The sequence below is a fragment of the Enhydra lutris genome, unplaced genomic scaffold, assembly GCF_002288905.1.
Source record: "Enhydra lutris kenyoni isolate GAN:26980312 unplaced genomic scaffold, ASM228890v2 scaffoldscaffold27, whole genome shotgun sequence".
NCBI classification, from domain to species: Eukaryota; Metazoa; Chordata; class Mammalia; order Carnivora; family Mustelidae; genus Enhydra; species Enhydra lutris.
Genome location: NW_019154111.1, coordinates 23,589,105 through 23,606,988, shown reverse-complemented (window position 1 = coordinate 23,606,988; position 17,884 = coordinate 23,589,105). Strand labels below are relative to the sequence as shown.

Here is a 17,884-nt window from a genome sequence, read left to right as displayed (position 1 = left end):
ACAACTAAACAGAACAATTTTTCATTAACCAAATAAGGATACCCTTTTTGGTGTTGGCGTGTGACTCTTTAGAAATCTGAGAAATTATTAGTTTATCTAATCATGCTGAGCCTAGGTTATTAAAATCATAGCTAAATTTCCTTCTCCCTCATAACCATTATGATGACATGTAGACACCTTTTGGCTTTATTCATTCATTTGTAATCAAACATTTCTTTAAAAACCTCCTAGATGTTAAACGTAAGAGTTCCATAACCCAAGGAAGATTCAAACAATGATAGAAGATAAAAATCTTACCTCTACATATCTGGAAAAGTAAACTTCTCTTGTTTTCACCACAAATGTATTATCACAATAGAAGAATGTATTAGAATTAGGTGAGAATGAAAAATTCAATTTGACTATTGTTTGGAAAATTCCTTATAAAGACCTGTGTGTTTCTTGGTGCTTATGGAATTTGAAGCTGACCATGACCATGAACCCATTTATTATTTAACAAATAAAAACTCTTGGGGCGCCTGGGTGGCTCAGTGGGTTAAAGCCTCTGCCTTCAGCTCAGGTCATGATCCCAGGTCCTGGGATCGAGCCCCAGGTCAGGCTCTCTGCTCAGCGGGGAGCCTGCATCCCTTCCTCTCTCTCTGGCTGCCTCTGTGCCTACTTGTGATCTCTGTCTGTCAAATAAATAAATAAATAAATCTTTAAAAAAAAGAAAAAACAAATAAAAATTCTTGGCCAGATCTGATTTAGATATACTGATCCAGCCATGATAACTTTTAAGTCCAACAAACTCTAATCTTTTAAAATAAAAAATACTAAAAAAATAAATAAAATAAAATAAAAATACATCATCTTAACAAAATTAATATTAATTAATTCACAATATGGCGCAGAAGCCATCAGTTTATTGTATAGTTTTCAAATTTTTTATTGTTTATAGAGAATTATTGTGTTGTCAGTAAAACTGTTCATTTCCATGTTTCAAGATGATAATAAATAGCTTTGGCATTATAATATGAATTTGACATAAAACTAATACTTTATTTCCATTGTGTCTATATGTATCTGTTTTCTCTATCTGCTTACAACATGCATTTTAAAATGTAGAATAATTATTTTAAATTATTTGTAGAAGAAAATATCGAATACCTAATTTTGCTTGTGCTTTTTATGTATATCCTGAGTCCTTTTTCTATTGTGGGCATAACTAATTGTTTTATCTCCAACTCTACTTGTCAAAGAAAAGGAAATCTAAGGATGTTGTTGCTTGTTTGTCTTTTCCTTGGGGGAAAAAATGCAACCATTTAACCTCAAATGTGCCACTTTGTGTTGCTGGTTTAGTCTAAGCACAATCGAGAGGAAGCCACATTTTCCAAACTTCCATAAATCAGAATTCCAAAGGGGAAGATTTGAAGTGAGAGATAAAAGCACATGAAGTAATAATAGCAGAGCCTTTGTAAAATAGCATAAGAAAAGATCTGCCCATATAGAATATAGAGTGAGTAAGAAGTCATAGAGCACGGGGTTAAGGCAGTGAATTTAAGCCAGTGGCCTAGGATTTATGTTCCCTACTCTCTGCCATGCAGAGTTGTGTGACCTGACATTAGCTCAAAAAGCTGTTTCTTCATTTGTAAAATGTGGGGAATCATAGTACCTACCTCTTAGGACTGTTGTGAGGATGAAATGAGACCAGCCTATAAAGTATTTTGCACAGAACGTGGCACTCAAAAATTGATAGCTTGAAACACATTAATAAGATGACCTGACTACATAGCTAATTATAATGTCATCAGTATGGTGCACAGTAGTTGGCAAAGCACTTAACATGTAGTATCACACGTTGTGAGTAACATTTTAATCTTAATTCTTAATTGAGAACACTGAGTCTCCTAAGGGCTTTGGATTCTCACAACTTATTTTCGAGGTATGATGTGAATCAAGGACTTCTAACCACACAAAGTCCAGCTCTCACTCTGCCATTTCTGTTTCATAAACAAAGAGACAGTCCCTCCAGGTGACTGACTGTCCTGTCATCTTAAGGAAAATAAAATTGATGGAGGAGGGAGAGCCATCTTCAATTAGATCAGAATAGCTTATTCCAGGCCAGTGAAGCCCTGTGTTCCTTTAAAGATTATATTGTTAGGATAATTTTGCATCTCTCATGTTACCAGAAATGTGTTCTTCAACATTAGGAAATTAAATGCTGATTTTTTTTCAAAAATTACATATTTTTAATTGATTGTCTAAAACAGTGAAATGTGGAAGTTGCTATTGATGTCGTCAAGCTATCTTCTGTCTACAGTGGATAATTGTGTCTTACTATAGGCATGTCAACATCGCTCTAATTCAGAGATAATCTGCTGTACAACTCCTTCACTGCAACAGCTGAGTCTGCAGCTCCCTCTGAAAACCAAAGCCTTTTTCATGTTAGATGGGATCCATTCCAAATACTTTGATCTCATTTATGTACATAATCCTGTGTTTAAGCCTTTTGAAAAGCCAGTGATGATCTCAATAGGCAATGAAAATGTACTGGAAATTAAGGTAAGAAATGCATAAAAATGCCCTCTTAAATCATCAACTTGAACTTAATTGACTTCATAGCTGTATGAATAGAATTGTTGTTCTGGGTCATTATCTTATACTACATCAGCGAATATCTAAACTCTGTAAAACAAATCTTTTTGGCATAAGACTAAAAGTTAAGTATAATCATGGACTACTTTTTAATGAAGCATTTAAAAATTCTTTCTTGTGTGTGTATTAAAAAGTAGCAAATGTGGGACACAATCTATTAAATAGGCTGCCTGTAATGCATTATTCTGCTGCTGTTATACATTTCCCTGGACACCTAAATGTGCTCATTATGAGATAAAAGGTAAGAATCTTGAAAGTAAATGCATGGGGCACCTGGGTGGCTCAGTGGGTTTAAGTCTCTGTCTTTGGCTCTGGTCCTGGTCTCTGGGTCCAGGGATAGATCCCTGCATTGGGCTCTCTGCTCAGCAGGGGGCCTACTCCCCTCCTCCCCCCGCCTGCCTCTCTGCCTACTTGTGATCTCTCTCTCAAATAAATAAATAAAATCTTTAAGAAAAAAAAAAAGAAAGAAAGTAAGTAAATGCATCAGTTGTAGTTCTGTACTTCCTTGTAGTACTTGGAATTTTGTATCTGGGTATGGTCATCTCTAAACTGATTTCTAAATGGAGCTGGATTTCCTCTACTGTAGGAATATAGTAGCCTCTAAATGTAATTTAATTGGAGAATAACAAATTATCTTTTCTAACCCAGCCTGTTGCAAACAGAGAACACTCAAATGCAGAGAGGTTAAGTGGTTTGACAAGTGATGGGACATAGCAAAACAAAGACTAGAATACAGCTGTCTTATGTCACTTCAGTTATTTTTATTTCAAGTAGTAATAAAACAGCAAAATCATCAAGACTTTATCAGTAGCCCCAGTCACTAGAAAGAGCAAAATACTTACCCTTCACTATGTTGTTTTAGACATTCAGAACTTTCCCCGGAAAGATAGCCTGAATGCAAATATGAACAAATACAAATAGGATAGTCCTTGTTTAGATATACGTTCCTGTGGATCATCTCCATCTAAGTAATAACGCATTTCTGCTAAAGTTTTTCTGCTTTTTCAACGAGATTTTATCTATAGCCAAATTCATGCACACGTTCATACTCATATAAGTTTACTCACCTCGAATTGTGTTTTGCACAATAATTAAGCAAGCCCAGCATGAAATTAAATGGAAGCCTGCTTCAGTGAACAGCATGTTTACCACAGCAAAGTTCTTTCATCTGCTTCTTTAATTAGTTTTAGAAAAGGAGAAAGAGCTTTTATCACTTCTTTTTTTTTTTTCAATAAAACTAATCTACTGTGACCTTTTGCTTTCAACAATTACTGTGTTTGCCATTTGAAAGATTCCATTTGGTTTTTCTTGATGAAAACAAAGGTTTATTTGCAAATGTTTTTACGCCCAGATAAACTCTATTTTTCTCTTCCTTCATCTCTGATGGAAGGATTAGAAATAAATGGTCCTTTATCTATCCTTCCAAGCACAGTCTTATATAGAAGTGAAAACTTCTTTTTCTGTAAATTAAATACCAATTATTCAATGTCCTACAAAATTGTTGGACCTAAAAAAACATGATTTGACATCATCCTCAGCCTTTCAGTGCTCTTCCCAGCATGGCCCAAGGGAGTCTCTGGAAACAGACACAAAACACTTTCTTTTTTTCTCTATGACTCTTTTCTCAAACAAGTGTATAATATCTGTCATGTCACAGAATGACACTTTGGGGAGAAAAGGGTGATTTAGGGGGATTATTTTGGTATCATTCAATCTCCCATAGTCCATTTTCTTTATACATGAGGAAATCTAAGGTGTAAGAAAAGATTGTGTGACAGCTATTTAACCCTTTATCAGTTTCTAAAGTTGATCACATTAAAACCTCTGCTTCACTTGGGACAGAAACAAAAGCAAACCATGAGAAAAGTCTTCTTCTAGACATGCAGTGCACTGTTTTTATCAAAAGAAAGAATGCCATTTTATTTCATGTTGTGCTTGTCCAATTACAGTTCAAAACATGAGTGTGAAGTGGGTTTGTATTCCATCAGTGAAAGCTATGGAGAGAATTATGTGTTTAGAGAGAGAGTTGTTCCTTATTGTCAAGAAGAGTTCATGGTCCTCAAGCAGCCATGCCTACAGAAATTCCCTGGCTAAAAAGAGATTGTGATAGTCCCCAGCCCTAGTTGTGGGAATTGCCTCAGTCAGCAGTACACCATGACCAAGAGGGTCAGCCAAGTTTGGATCAATAAAAATGTAACAGAGGGACGCCTGGGTGGCTCAGTTGGTTAAGCAGCTGCCTTCGGCTCAGGTCATGATCCTAGCGTCCTGGGATCAAGTCCCACATCGGGCTCCTTGCTCTGCGGGGAGCCTGCTTCTCCCTCTGCCTCTGCCTGCCATTCTGTCTGCCTGTGCTCGCTCGCTCTCTCTCCCTCTCTGACAAATAAATAAAATCTAAAAAAAAAAAAAAAAAAAAAAAGTAACAGAGACCAAGGATCAATTATCCCTCAGAATGAACCAGAAATCCCAACGATGTGGGAGGTAGTTTATAGCCACGATTTCAAGTTAGTCAGGACAAATTGTGGACAGTGGTCATCAAAAGTAGACACCTCCTTTGGAGTACACACCAGGACACAATGTTTATGTCAACAGCAGCTCACATTTTTTTGGAAGATTAGTCAACATAGTACTTTGATATATATTATTTCATTTCAGACTCATATGGACCCATGTGGTTTAGAGGTCCAGTAATGATTATCCCCATTTACAGATAAGTAAACATAGGCTTAGAAAGCTTGGGTGATTTGTCTTACAGAGCAAATAGCAGGTCTAGGACTCACACATCTCTCGATTCCAAATTTCATCTTTACAGTAGATTCTCATATCAACTTTCATTTAATATATACCAAAATACCTTTCATAACAGAAAATTTTCTATCGTATGGTATATAGATATTTATACAATTCTTTAGGTGAGATATCTCTAAATTCCTTAAGCAGAATTGATTTTTAGATATTTGTAAAGAAACCCTACCTTTTTCCCTAATTATCTTATTATGTGACATTTGTGTGTGAGCATATTTTATGGAAGGTAGAGAAGTACAGTATGTAATGCTGGAACAAAGACTACCTGACACTGACCTGGGATTTATGTTATTTTGGAGCATATTGATGTATATGGTCGTAGTGATGCTTCAGAGGTACAGTCTGGAAAAATCAGCTAAATCAGGAAAACGGGTGGTGGGGAGGGTGCAGGAAGATCAGCAGTTTTACAGTACCCCAGCTGGCAATGAAACCATTTTAATTTTCGTTCCTGCAGCTTTTCCCAAATGACCAGGAAATTTTTACAAATGCTTATTAACATCCTGTGGAACTCCGTTTTGAAAGCTTCTGTGAAGGTTCTTTTGCCTAGTCTCTAAACAGAGGGACTCCTATCCTCTGGAGGAAGTGTAAATCTCCCCCTTCTGACCCTATCACCACCAACTCACTGACTTTCTGTTTGCCGACCTCCCAGGACTGTTGCCTCTCTGGGTCCTCTACCAACCTGCACCTCATTGCTTTAGCTGGCTTTCCCAGACTCAATCTTGTGGCCACCTGGATATCTGAAATCTTGTAAGATTCCCTCCTGCTATTATGCTGTTTTCCAGTTCTACCTACTGCCACCATCTACTGTGTTCTGTAACCAGCACAGACATGGGTCCCCAGGCCTGAATCCTAGATAGAAACACTGTGTCACACCTGGCCAGAGTTGGAGATGAAAGGAATAAGGGACATCCTAACATAACACATTAGGAGTAATTAGTTTTCACTTTAGAAAAGTATTTATTTTAACATTACAGTGAAAAGAAAAACCTCTTGTTCACCTTTATATTCTCAGTAACTAGAATAGTGTCTAACACAGAGTGGATGATAAGTAGATTTTGTAGCAAATGAAATTTGATTTGCCTCATGACCTAGTCCCTTCTTGAACCTTAGTTCTCAATGCATAAAGCTGGAATGACAATAATACCTACCTCAGGGGGGCTGTCTTTACAAGATAAAATGAGATAATTATAATTCTAAATTGCTCTATTTGTGTTGGGGATTAAAGACCAGAAAGTTTTTCCTGCGCTGCTTTATTTAAAAGAGTATATTGCCATTTTAATGACTGGGGAACTGAGCCAATTTATATGTTCTATTTTAATAATAGTTAATATTAAAAAATAAAAAGTAAATTTAAAAAGTTCTAAACATATGCATTTTTCCCACAACTCCATAAAGATATGTTTATTTTAAATGACAAAAAGTACCCTCTATCTGGGGCACCTGGATGGCTCAGTGGATTAAAGCCCCCCGCCTTCAGCTCAGGTCATGAACTCAGGGTCCTGGGATTGAGCCCCATATCGGGCTCTCTGCTCAGTGGGGAGCCTGCCTCCCCCTCTCTCTCTGCCTGCCTCTCTGCCTACTTGTGATTTCTGTCAAATAAATAAATAAAATCTTAAAAAAAAAAAAGTACCCTCTATTTTTACTTTTTTCTGATTCAGACCCCTCTGCATATAGTAGTAGATGGCCAGTATCCCTTTTGTGACATCTTGGGTGGTAAACTTTTAAAACAATTACACATACAAAGCTGATAGTAATTACTTTTATGTCACGATTTATATGTTCCCTACTAGGCACAAATGAAAAGGGGTTCAGTGTTAGCTGAGTGGCCTGTTTTTTGTGTTAGTGAAGCCTTTATGCACATCCAAGGAGACCTGTGCCTAAAAGGAGGAGTATTGGAAGGCAAATGCAGTATGTTCATCCCTTCCCCCAGCCCTGGTTATCATCTAAGCAAGCAAGACACATTTTAGTCATTCCCTCATAAATCAAGCCCTGCCACTCTTTAATCTCTTTTCTTTGTCATTCCCTGAATTCCCTCCAATATGTGAGTGAGTGCCTTACCCCTCCTCAGACCTAACCAACAAGTTGTCATTTGGAGCCCCAAAGTGACCTGTTAGATTTATGTGTTTTTATGTTGAATTGCCCTGTGTGGCTGACCTGGTTCAATGGCATACACATACTGCCTCTAGAAATATCTAAAAAACAGAAGGATAGGGTTCATCTCTACGCATTTTTTTCTTAGACTCCGGATTCATGTTAGAAAGAAGTATTTTCTTTTAACTTCTTTTCCCAGAATGACTTCTGACCTACCAATCTACTGAAATCCGTGTAAGACAATGTACATAAAAGCAGTATGCCAAGTACTAAAGATCACATAAAACACAGTAGCATTACTGTTGTTATTACTGGCTGCTCTTTGTCCGTAAGAAAAATAGTAATGTGTTTTGATATACTCTCCTTTTAATAAACAACTGTATTCATTAAGTCTTGATATGAGAAGTTGTGCCTACATTTTCACTTCTTTCCGAAGGCTAATCATTGGTTTCTTCAACAAATATTGGTATTTTTAAAATTCCTAATAGTTACTTCATTAACTAAATATGTCTAGTTGCATTTTTTTTTTAATCCTCATGTAACTAAATGTTCAAAATAATGTAATCATGCTCTCAAATCCTAATGAGGGTTATACGGCATCTCACAGGAATTTCTGTAAAAATGAATTTACTTATATGTAAGATTCAGCTGTGCAGGTAGGATAAAAAGAAACTGCCCAACTCAAACACAAAAGGAATACATTAACATAGATCAATTAGTTCAGAATCTCTGGAGATGGGCCCCAGATATCACTATTTTGTAAAGCTCTTTCAATGCGATTCTAAAAGTAAAACCAAGGTTCAGTGTCACTGCATGAGGCAGTGTTAGTGGAACAACTGAATCTCTAAGTATTTCCTTTTTGCCAACCACTGATACCCCCTAAAGACATTAATAAGGTGGTTATGTTCAGTTAGTTTTTGATGTAGTGTTCAATGATTCATTCTTTACATAACTGAATATAATAATAAGAGACACCATATACTGAGTTGTCAGTTGTAAAAATAAAATGTTTAAGATATTTCTTCTAGTTTAAAAAAAATTAAGCTGATTATGCGTAAGAGGTCATTGGATGGAAGGGTGTGGAACAAAAATCTCTCCTTTGCTCTAAAATCTGATTTGATAGAAAAGCTGTAAGGGCACTTGGCTGACTCAGTCTGTGGAGCATACAACTCTTGATCTCAGGGTTGTAAGTTCGAGCCCCATGTTGACTGTAGAGATTACTTATAAATCTAAAAAAATAATAAAAAGCTATATGCTGTGAATCCTAATTAGTGCCCCAAAATGGCATGGCCATGCTCTCTTGCAACTCCCCAAATTCCCACAAAAATGAGTATCATAAAATCATATGCCTTGGCAAACAATGTGGCCTGTGTTTGCAGTATATTTATGTTCTTTCACAATTGTTAGCATTCCTGAAAAACTGGGAAGTGTTAACAACCTCTTTTTTCCTTTCAGGGAAATGATATTGACCCTGAAGCAGTTAAAGGTGAAGTGTTAAAAGTTGGAAATAAGAGCTGTGAGACTATATACTCAGATGCTGAAGCTGTTTTATGCAAGGTCCCCAATGACCTGCTGAAGTTGAACAACGAGCTAAATATAGAGGTGGGATTCCTGCATTTCTCTCATGATGTAAATAAAGATGCCAGTGTAATTATGTCACTTGCAGGCTTAAAATAAATCATTAAAGCTCATTTGTGTGTTGGCTTTGACTCATCAGCTTAGCCTCGATTCTTAGTTGTTATTTTAGAATTAGTGAGGTTTTGTTGCACTGTCTCCTTCCCAAGCTTCAGAGAGTAGATCTCAAAAGTCCTTCCTAACCACACTCCCTCTCCATCATCCCCCGCTTTTGCCAAAATTTATTGTAACTCTCAGGAGGGATAAGGGCACATCCCAGTGTACCCTCCCCCCACTTCTTAGGAGGCCAGAGCCAACATACTGCTGATCTCCACAGTGACCTCAAATGCATGAACAAAGTAAAATAGGACTTAAACTATTATATAATAACTTCTTTCATGTTGCACCATACAACTCATACATTTAAAGTGTACAGTTCAGTGGTTTTGAGTGTATTACCTTATTTTTTAAATTATGGCAAAGTATATGTATCATAAAATTTGCCATTTTAACTATTTTTTAGTGTACAATTCCATGACATTAATTACATTCACAGTATTGTTCAGCCATCACCACTAATTCTCAAATTTTTTCATCACCCCAAAGAGGAACCCTGGAACCATTAAGCCATCCTGTCATATTCCCTCCTCTTCCCCAGCCCTAGGTAACCTCTAATCTATTTTCTGTCTTTATGAATTTGCCTATTCTAAATATTTCATATAAGTGGAATCATACAGTATTTGTCCTTGTGTGTCTGGCTTATTTTACTAAGCATGTTTTCATGGTTCATACATGTTCTAGTATGTGTCAGAACTTCATTATTTTTAAGGCTAAGTAATATTCCATCAGATAGATAGACCACATTTTGTTTATCCAAGAATGAGTGAATTTTAAAGGGTTCCTGAGGTCTTCTAAAAAGTTATAAAATGGAGGGGAGAGAGTAATGAAATAAGAAAATACAAAAATATTATAAAATTTAAGGCTGAATCATGATATCAGAGTTTGAAGTTCAAAAGCACCATAAATCCTAAAAATCAAACCATTTTAAAGCCAGAAGGATCCTCAAAGATTTCTTCTTTGTCTCAAAACTAGAATAAAAATATTTTGCAACTTTATTATTCCATGTGATTATTTACCTCTCATAAAAAGTCTTCTCTCCCCCTACCCAGCCCTTCAAGATAGAGTGAATGTCCCATGGTCTCTGTTTCTTACTGATTATTCATACTTCTAAGGTGCATTTCATATTGTGTTATCACTTATTTATATATTTGTCTCCCTTTCTATAATTTAGTTCCTCAAGATCAAAAACTGGTTTTTATTTATCTTTTCATCCCTAATACTTCATTATAAGTACAAACAGCTAAGTGTCATATAAGTACTTTAGGGATCAGTAGCCCTTAATTATTTGAACACTGAAACAGAATTAAGGACTATCTTACTGCTCTGAAGGCAATTATGCCACTTCTAGAACATTAATAACCAGCTGGTACTTGGGGTCCAAGGAGAGTGATTCAACCTGTGTAGTACATTTTGTATTTATCATGGCTAAATTCTTGTTTTTCTATATTTGTCATTTTTAGTGGAAGCAAGCAGTTTCTTCAACCATCCTTGGAAAAGTAATTGTTCAACCAGATCAGAATTTCACAGGATTGATTGTTGGTGTTATCTCAATATCATTAATAGTCTTATTATTACTTGGGCTTTTCCTGTGGCTGAAAAGGAGAAAGCAAATTAAAGGTGCATTTTTTGTTGTTGTTACTATTTGCTTTAAAAAGTTACGTAGAGTATACAGTCATTACAATTTAAAATTGCCATTGATTCATGTGTGTTGTCTTAAATGCAATCCACAAACCCATGAGTTCTGGTCACTGGGTCAAGGTCTACTGGGACCCATGATAGCCAAGTCTTTAACGAGCTCTTTCTCTCTCTCTGTTTTAAGATCTGGGCAGTGAATTAGTTCGCTATGATGCAAGAGTACACACTCCTCATTTGGATAGGCTTGTAAGTGCCCGAAGTGTAAGCCCAACTACAGAAATGGTTTCAAATGAATCTGTAGACTACCGAGCTACTTTTCCAGAAGGTATATTTCAGTTTATCGTTCTAAGAAATACCTATACATATACCTCAGTGGGTTGTGGCATTGTTTTTTATTTTTGGTTTTGCCTTAATAAGTTTTTATAAAAATAAAAAAGAAGTATTTACATCTTCTTTGGCCTAAGAAGTATTTAATTTGACACAGAATTATAAGGCTCTTATTTTTAAATGGAATCATTTACTTATTGCATCTTTAGAGTCTTTAAGTTTTCTTTTCATAAAAATTTTAATTTTAAAATCATTTTTGCAAAGGTAAGGTCTTCATCATCTGAATTCAATGCTAGGAAACTGTGAAGCACTCTTTAACAACCCAGGAATATTTAAGATACAAACCTTCTATTTATTTAAATATAAGTGGACACTGATAGCCTTTTTTTTTTAACCTGTTAATCCTCAAGCATTTAAATTCTACCTTTACTATCCCTTTAAAGGATTCTCAATTGAGCTGTCAGTACACAGCCTTTTACCCACCAACATTCCAGAACTTGAATATATTCTGAGTCTTATCCAATAAAAACCTTCAATTATGCCATTTAAAAAGGAGTGGTCAGCACCATCTGCTTTGCAAGACACTAGGCCTAATACTGGTCAGGTTAACCAGAGAATTTCACATTGTTTTACTTCAAATCTCCTGGTAAAAGCAAAATGTCTGTATTGTATCTGCTTCATTATCTTTAGAAGTTCCAGGACGTGAGTCAGGTACAAGCCCTTCCCTGGTTGAATATTTACCATTAGACAAATAAAATGAGTCACAGATGGTTGGAGATACTGGAAAACTAGAAATTGGTCATCAAAACAAGTACAAGAGCAATGAGGCACTTCATATTTTAACTTTTTCAACCTTCACTGCCTCTTAATGTTTGAAACTTATATTAGTTCTATAGAGATACATATAAATACTGTCTTTGCCCACATGACTCCGTTTGCCTTTGAAAATCCATGCCCTTAACAACATGAACAAATCAAACCCAGTTTATAGCTTTGAAATTTACATCTATTAGTATTTTATGTTTGACACTTAATAGCTCTAATCTGAGAGCATTACAATTCACAAGTAATTTTTTTTTAAAGATTTTATTTATTTTTTATTTATTTGACAGACAGAGATCACAATTAGGCAGAGAGGCAGGCAGAGAGAGAGAGAGGAGGAAGCAGGCTCCCCACTGAGCAGAGAGCCCCATGCGGGGATCGATCCCAGGACTCTGGCATCATGACCTGAGCCAAAGGCAGAGGCTTTAACTCACTGAGCCACCCAGGCTCCCCACAAGTAATTTTTTTTAAAGCTAATTTAATCCTTCAAACTTGTTATTGAACAAACCTCTCTCAACATTGCTGAGAAGCTTGAGTTTCATTACCTTTCCTACATTGAACCTTCAAGCATGGAAGCAGAGCCTGATTAAAGGAACCCAGGCACCCAGCTAGGCTTCTTTCTTCCCTGGCCCATCCAGCATTCCAGGTGCTCACCTGAGTTTCTGCATCCTTCCTGTAAGGATGTATCTGTCTTATCTCCAGTTAGTTACTATAATTATAAGTGGCCCCCAAAGCTTTTGTGGAACCACTGTTGAGATTTGCTGCTTTAGCCAAATTGACAATAACCAAGCTGTCCACTATGGAAAATACTAAAAATGCTTAAACGGGGTTAAGAGTAGTCAGAGTACCATCAACTTTCTTTTTATGCCCCACTCTCAGGTTCTGATTTTCCTGGCCATTTGCAAACAAGCTATATTATCTTTTAGTGCCAACAGGGACCCTCCCAAACCCTCTCGCCTCTTCCCATGTTATATACTGATATATTTCAACACCCTGCCTGGTCCGTCTTCATATCAGTTGCAGAGATGATGCCATCTCCTTGTTATGTTTGGATTCCCAGTGGAAAGAGCAACTCAGCTGGTGGCTTCTCTGCCCTCTTTCTCACTAAGAAATTTATCTTCACCCCATAATTTCTTATGAAAAAGCTTCATCTTACAGTAGAGAACCTTGCCTGAGGCATCTAGAGAGTTTTGGTTGTAAAGATCAATGTAGAAAGAATGCTGATCCCTTTCCAAGTCCCTCAATTAAGTAGTAGGGATGGCACACTAACCCAACGCTAGGCTTCTCTGAATGGAGATCCCATTATATCTGCTGTCATCAACACGCAGGGGAGAATTTACCACTAATGCGAAAAGCCTTCAATTCTGAAAATTTAACCATTTATATATTTCTAATTTCACTATACTGTACTTTTCCTTGGCCAGGAATCCATATAGATGTTGAGCAGTACTAATTAATTCCACTAATAAACACTATTCTCTCAAAAGCAAACTACTTTTGCTGCTTCCCAATCTTAAGAATATAGAATATTAAAAAATAAATCTCAAGCATGGCTTTTTGCTATATATTAAAAGATAAATGTCTAAGGAAATGAGAATAAACAAGGTTTCAAAGTTAATGCTTAGTTTATTTAAAAGAAAATTTGTAAACATTTTGTTCCAACTCTTGTATATGTAAGCCAGGACCTTTCCCCAAATTATCATTTTTATTAACCCAATTCTTTTGTAAAGCCTTTTTCTAGCCTCATTCAATGATAAAACTACCATTCCTTAAATTATAAAATCCAGACTTCATTATCAATTTAATTTGTTGCCCTGTTGTAGTCTCTACTGAGTTTTTACTTTGTTTTCTAATAACTTTGCTTTATCTTGCAGATCAGTTTCCTAACTCATCCCAGAATGGATCATGCAGACAAGTACAGTATCCTCTGACGGACCTGTCCCCTATGCTTACTAGTGGGGACTCTGATATATCCAGTCCATTACTGCAAAATACTGTCCACATTGACCTCAGTGCTCTAAATCCAGAACTGGTCCAAGCAGTCCAGCACGTAGTGATTGGGCCGAGTAGCCTGATTGTGCATTTCAATGAAGTCATAGGAAGAGGTAAGTATTTCCACTCAACTCTTTGTTAAATACAGTTTTCCAGTAAGCATTTTATCTTCTGCCTTTGCAGATTAGGAGCTTAGACAATGGTGAAAGCAGCTGACAAGGCAGTGATAACAAGTGCACTTGATTTCTGTTCTGCAGAAAGAGGGCCCTACAAATCATATCCATGGGGATTTGCCCCTGTGCAGGGAGACAATTTGATAATCTCCTAAACATATGAAAATAAATCACATTCTTTCCTCATCTTTTTCATAATGGCAACTATAGTTTCTTGGAAGGTGCAGTTTACGTCTATGAAAATAATTAAGTTCCAATATTTTTACTCATATCTTCCTCTAGTCTTTCTTTACGCTGAGAACAGTGACTAAATCTATCAAGTTCTGGTTTATAGCAGTTTGTACACTGCTGGACAGCATCAAAAGATGGAATTTATAGCATTCCCTTGATCTGAAGCAACATATATCATCTCTACAATGCACTCCAATTTCTTTATACAAAGAGGATGAATATTTGTAATAAGCCAGCCGGAGCAGCAGTAACAGCTTGCATACACAGTGTTTGAGGAAATATTTAGCAGGAAAAGAAAGCAACCAGAAGCCAGGGAATGAACTGCGTTCTTCTTTTTTTTTTTTTCTAAAAAGCTTTTGCCGTTGATACTGAACGGCCTCTCATCTCTTTTATTCTATATGTGCTGCAAAAGGTAGCAGGCATCTGCCAGCGTGATGCAACAGAAGCTGATGGGACAGTCTGCTTTCTGTGAACACACAGCTTTCCCATTTTCCTGTGATAGCATCCACATGTTCTTCTACAACAGATTCCAGATTTTAATCCTTAGCATGTTTCCTTTCCCAAATAGTAGTTGCACTGTTAACCTGTTTTACATCAGAGTAATATATAGTTCTATTACTAGCCTATAAATCCCAGAAATTGTGCCAGTTTTAGGTAATGTGGCCTCACCAATTATGTTCTAATTCTATACATTATAAAATTAGAATTTTTAATTTTCATCTGTAAAGGGGCTAAAATGTCAATTATTTCTCTTAGGAAGTAGTAACCATTAGTGATTCTGTAAATATTAAGTATTATTTCTATGTTTTTCCCAGTAGAAAATGAGCTCTCAAGAGCATAGGTTTTATTTTATTCATCTTTACATTAAAAGGGTTAGCTAATGCCTGACACTCACATACTAGGAACTCAGGGAATCTTGGCTGGATGGATGAACTAATTAATGAGTGACTTACACAGCTACCAGACGTTTGGCACCACTGGGGAAAATTACAGCCACTAGATGAAAGGCTACCATTGGAAAGTGATGTGGCTAAAGCCAGAGAGAACTAGATGAAATGATTCAGACTGAATTTGCTTCATTTGGGCAGTTGACTTTCAGTTTCTGCCAACCTGGATTACGTATTAACCGGTGACTAATGGGGGAAATCCGTATTCTATAATGCTAATCTTATTTCTAATGGTGACATTTTTATTTCAGTTTAGTTTACTGGAATAGAAGGAACTTCTTTTATTGCATTTCTTCATGGGATAAAACTTTATTTTCACTTTTAAAAGATATTATTTGATCCTTAAAAATAATGAATTTCTTTTTTTTAAAGACTTATTTAATTTAGAGAAAGAGCATGCAAGCATGCACAGTGGGGAGGGTCAGAGGGAGAGAGAGAATCATAAACAAATTCTGCGGTCAGCAAGAGCCCAATGCATGGCTCAGTCTCATGACCCTGAGATTATGACCTGAGCTGAAACCAGGAGTCGGGATGTATAACCAGCTTAGCCACCCAGCTGCCCCAAAAATAATAAATTTATTTTATAAGGCAGATGTTACTCTTGTGTTCAGTGTCCACTGTGGTTGAATATTTTGCTGTATTAGCCTTTAGTAACAGTTATATCACCTAAATTTTTCTACCATGTACTAAATAAGCATATTGTTTATATCTTAGGGTGAAATACCTTACATCTACATATTTTATAAACATACACAGTGGTACTATTAATCAAAAGTATAAGAAACAATGCATTTTTTTGCCATGTAGGAAAAAGAAGGAAATAAAAACCACAAAGGGCTTTTCAAGTGATAATTGCCTAATTAAAAGTAATGTAACACTGGGTGCCTGGGTGGCTCAGTGGGTTAAGCCTCTGCCTTCTGCTCACGTCATGATCTCAGGGTCCTGGGATCGAGTCCTGCATCGGGCTCTCTACTCACCAGGGAGCCTACTTCCCTCTCTCTCTCTCTCTCTCTCTCTCTCTGCCTGCCTCTCTGCCTATTTGTGAGGTCTCTGTCAAATAAATAAAAAAAATCTTTTTTAAAAAAATTAAAAAATAAAAAATAAAAGTAATGTAACACTAACCAAATTCCCTTTCATGTAGGACATTTTGGGTGTGTATACCACGGGACTTTGTTGGACAATGATGACAAGAAAATTCACTGTGCTGTGAAATCCTTGAATCGTAAGTGATATTTAATTTAACAATGGAGTACACTTTCATGGTTTACTAACTATTAAGTAGTTCATAATAAAATGTTGATTTATACTTTCCCTTGTGGAAAAATCAGCTACTGCTGGAATTAGGGGTCTAATCCTGAAAATTTGGTTGGTCTAAATTCTTATTGAAATATTCCCTCAGAAATTATTTCTCAGAGCCCTCATAAATAAGAGTTTGGTGAAATGATGTTCTTGGATGAACTGAGTGTCATTTAACTGTATTTGGCTTATAATATTTGTTTTGCAAGTGACATTTATGGAAACTATTGGAGCCATGTTGGCACATCCTGTAGTAATGACTCATTTTACCCAAAAGAATTACTATAATTATTTTTTTACCACAACTTTCATTAAAAAGACTTAGAAATAAAAAAAGGCAAACAGGAGAAAAATATGTAGGCAGAAACTGAGAAATCGTTAAGTGTGGCAATATCTCATTAATCTGCGTTTGGGGGGGAATAAGGTATTCTACATAAATGAACTTCATAAACAAGTGATATTTACCTCTTTTAATGCTAGAATTTTTTTTTAATTTTAGATGTTATTGAGAAAATCTTCATTAAATGGAATGTATACTCTGTTTAAGAAACAGGGAATGTCTCCAGATATTAACTAAGATTATTGATGACCTGGAGCCATAATTAAGGCATAAATCTTGTGCAACCCCATGTACTCATCCTACTAGAATTTTCCTGGCTCCACCTTTGCTGGCAGGTCTCACACATCAAGTCAGTGTTTGCTTTTTCTATGTATATTGCTAAATTTCTGCTTAGAATTTGCAGTAGCCTGAAAAGTGTTAACCAGCTATAGTAGAAATTTTTATCAGAATTAATAAGCTGTTGGTGCACAAGTGAAAGGTTTTCTTCCAAAATATGTTATTGACAGAAGTTTTCCAACCTTTTTTACATAAGTCCCTATGCTGAGCAGTGTTCTATATGGTTGATTTTGTTGGAAGTCTGACCACAATGTAATTAAAGGGACAGTTTATATGAAACCTAACTATAAACTGTAAAGGATTATCAGTAAATCTGCCTTACAAGATGGTACCAGTGCTCATTGTACTCAGAACAATCCTAACAGCAAGAAATCCCTGTCTGTCCCTGGTGTGTGTTAGTCTCTCTCCCATCCACATAATCTCTCTTCCAAATACCTGAGGACTTCCAGGTCTCAGAATGCATTGCTTTGTTTTTTTTTTTTTTAAAAAAAAAAAAAAAATATATATATATATATATTTATAAA

At 36.2% G+C, this 17,884-nt stretch overlaps 1 protein-coding gene across 1 annotated transcript in view; it reads left to right on the top strand.

Annotated features, from left to right (window-relative positions):
• The window catches only part of LOC111151956 (MET proto-oncogene, receptor tyrosine kinase), a 114,940-nt gene that overhangs the window by 80,216 nt on the left and 16,840 nt on the right, over positions 1 to 17,884 (top strand). The window contains exons 11-16 of the mRNA XM_022510200.1: positions 2,323 to 2,541; positions 8,983 to 9,129; positions 10,722 to 10,878; positions 11,081 to 11,221; positions 13,920 to 14,150; positions 16,530 to 16,610. Of these exons, the coding sequence (XP_022365908.1) occupies positions 2,323 to 2,541; positions 8,983 to 9,129; positions 10,722 to 10,878; positions 11,081 to 11,221; positions 13,920 to 14,150; positions 16,530 to 16,610 (976 nt within the window). The remainder of the gene's footprint in view (positions 1 to 2,322; positions 2,542 to 8,982; positions 9,130 to 10,721; positions 10,879 to 11,080; positions 11,222 to 13,919; positions 14,151 to 16,529; positions 16,611 to 17,884) is intronic.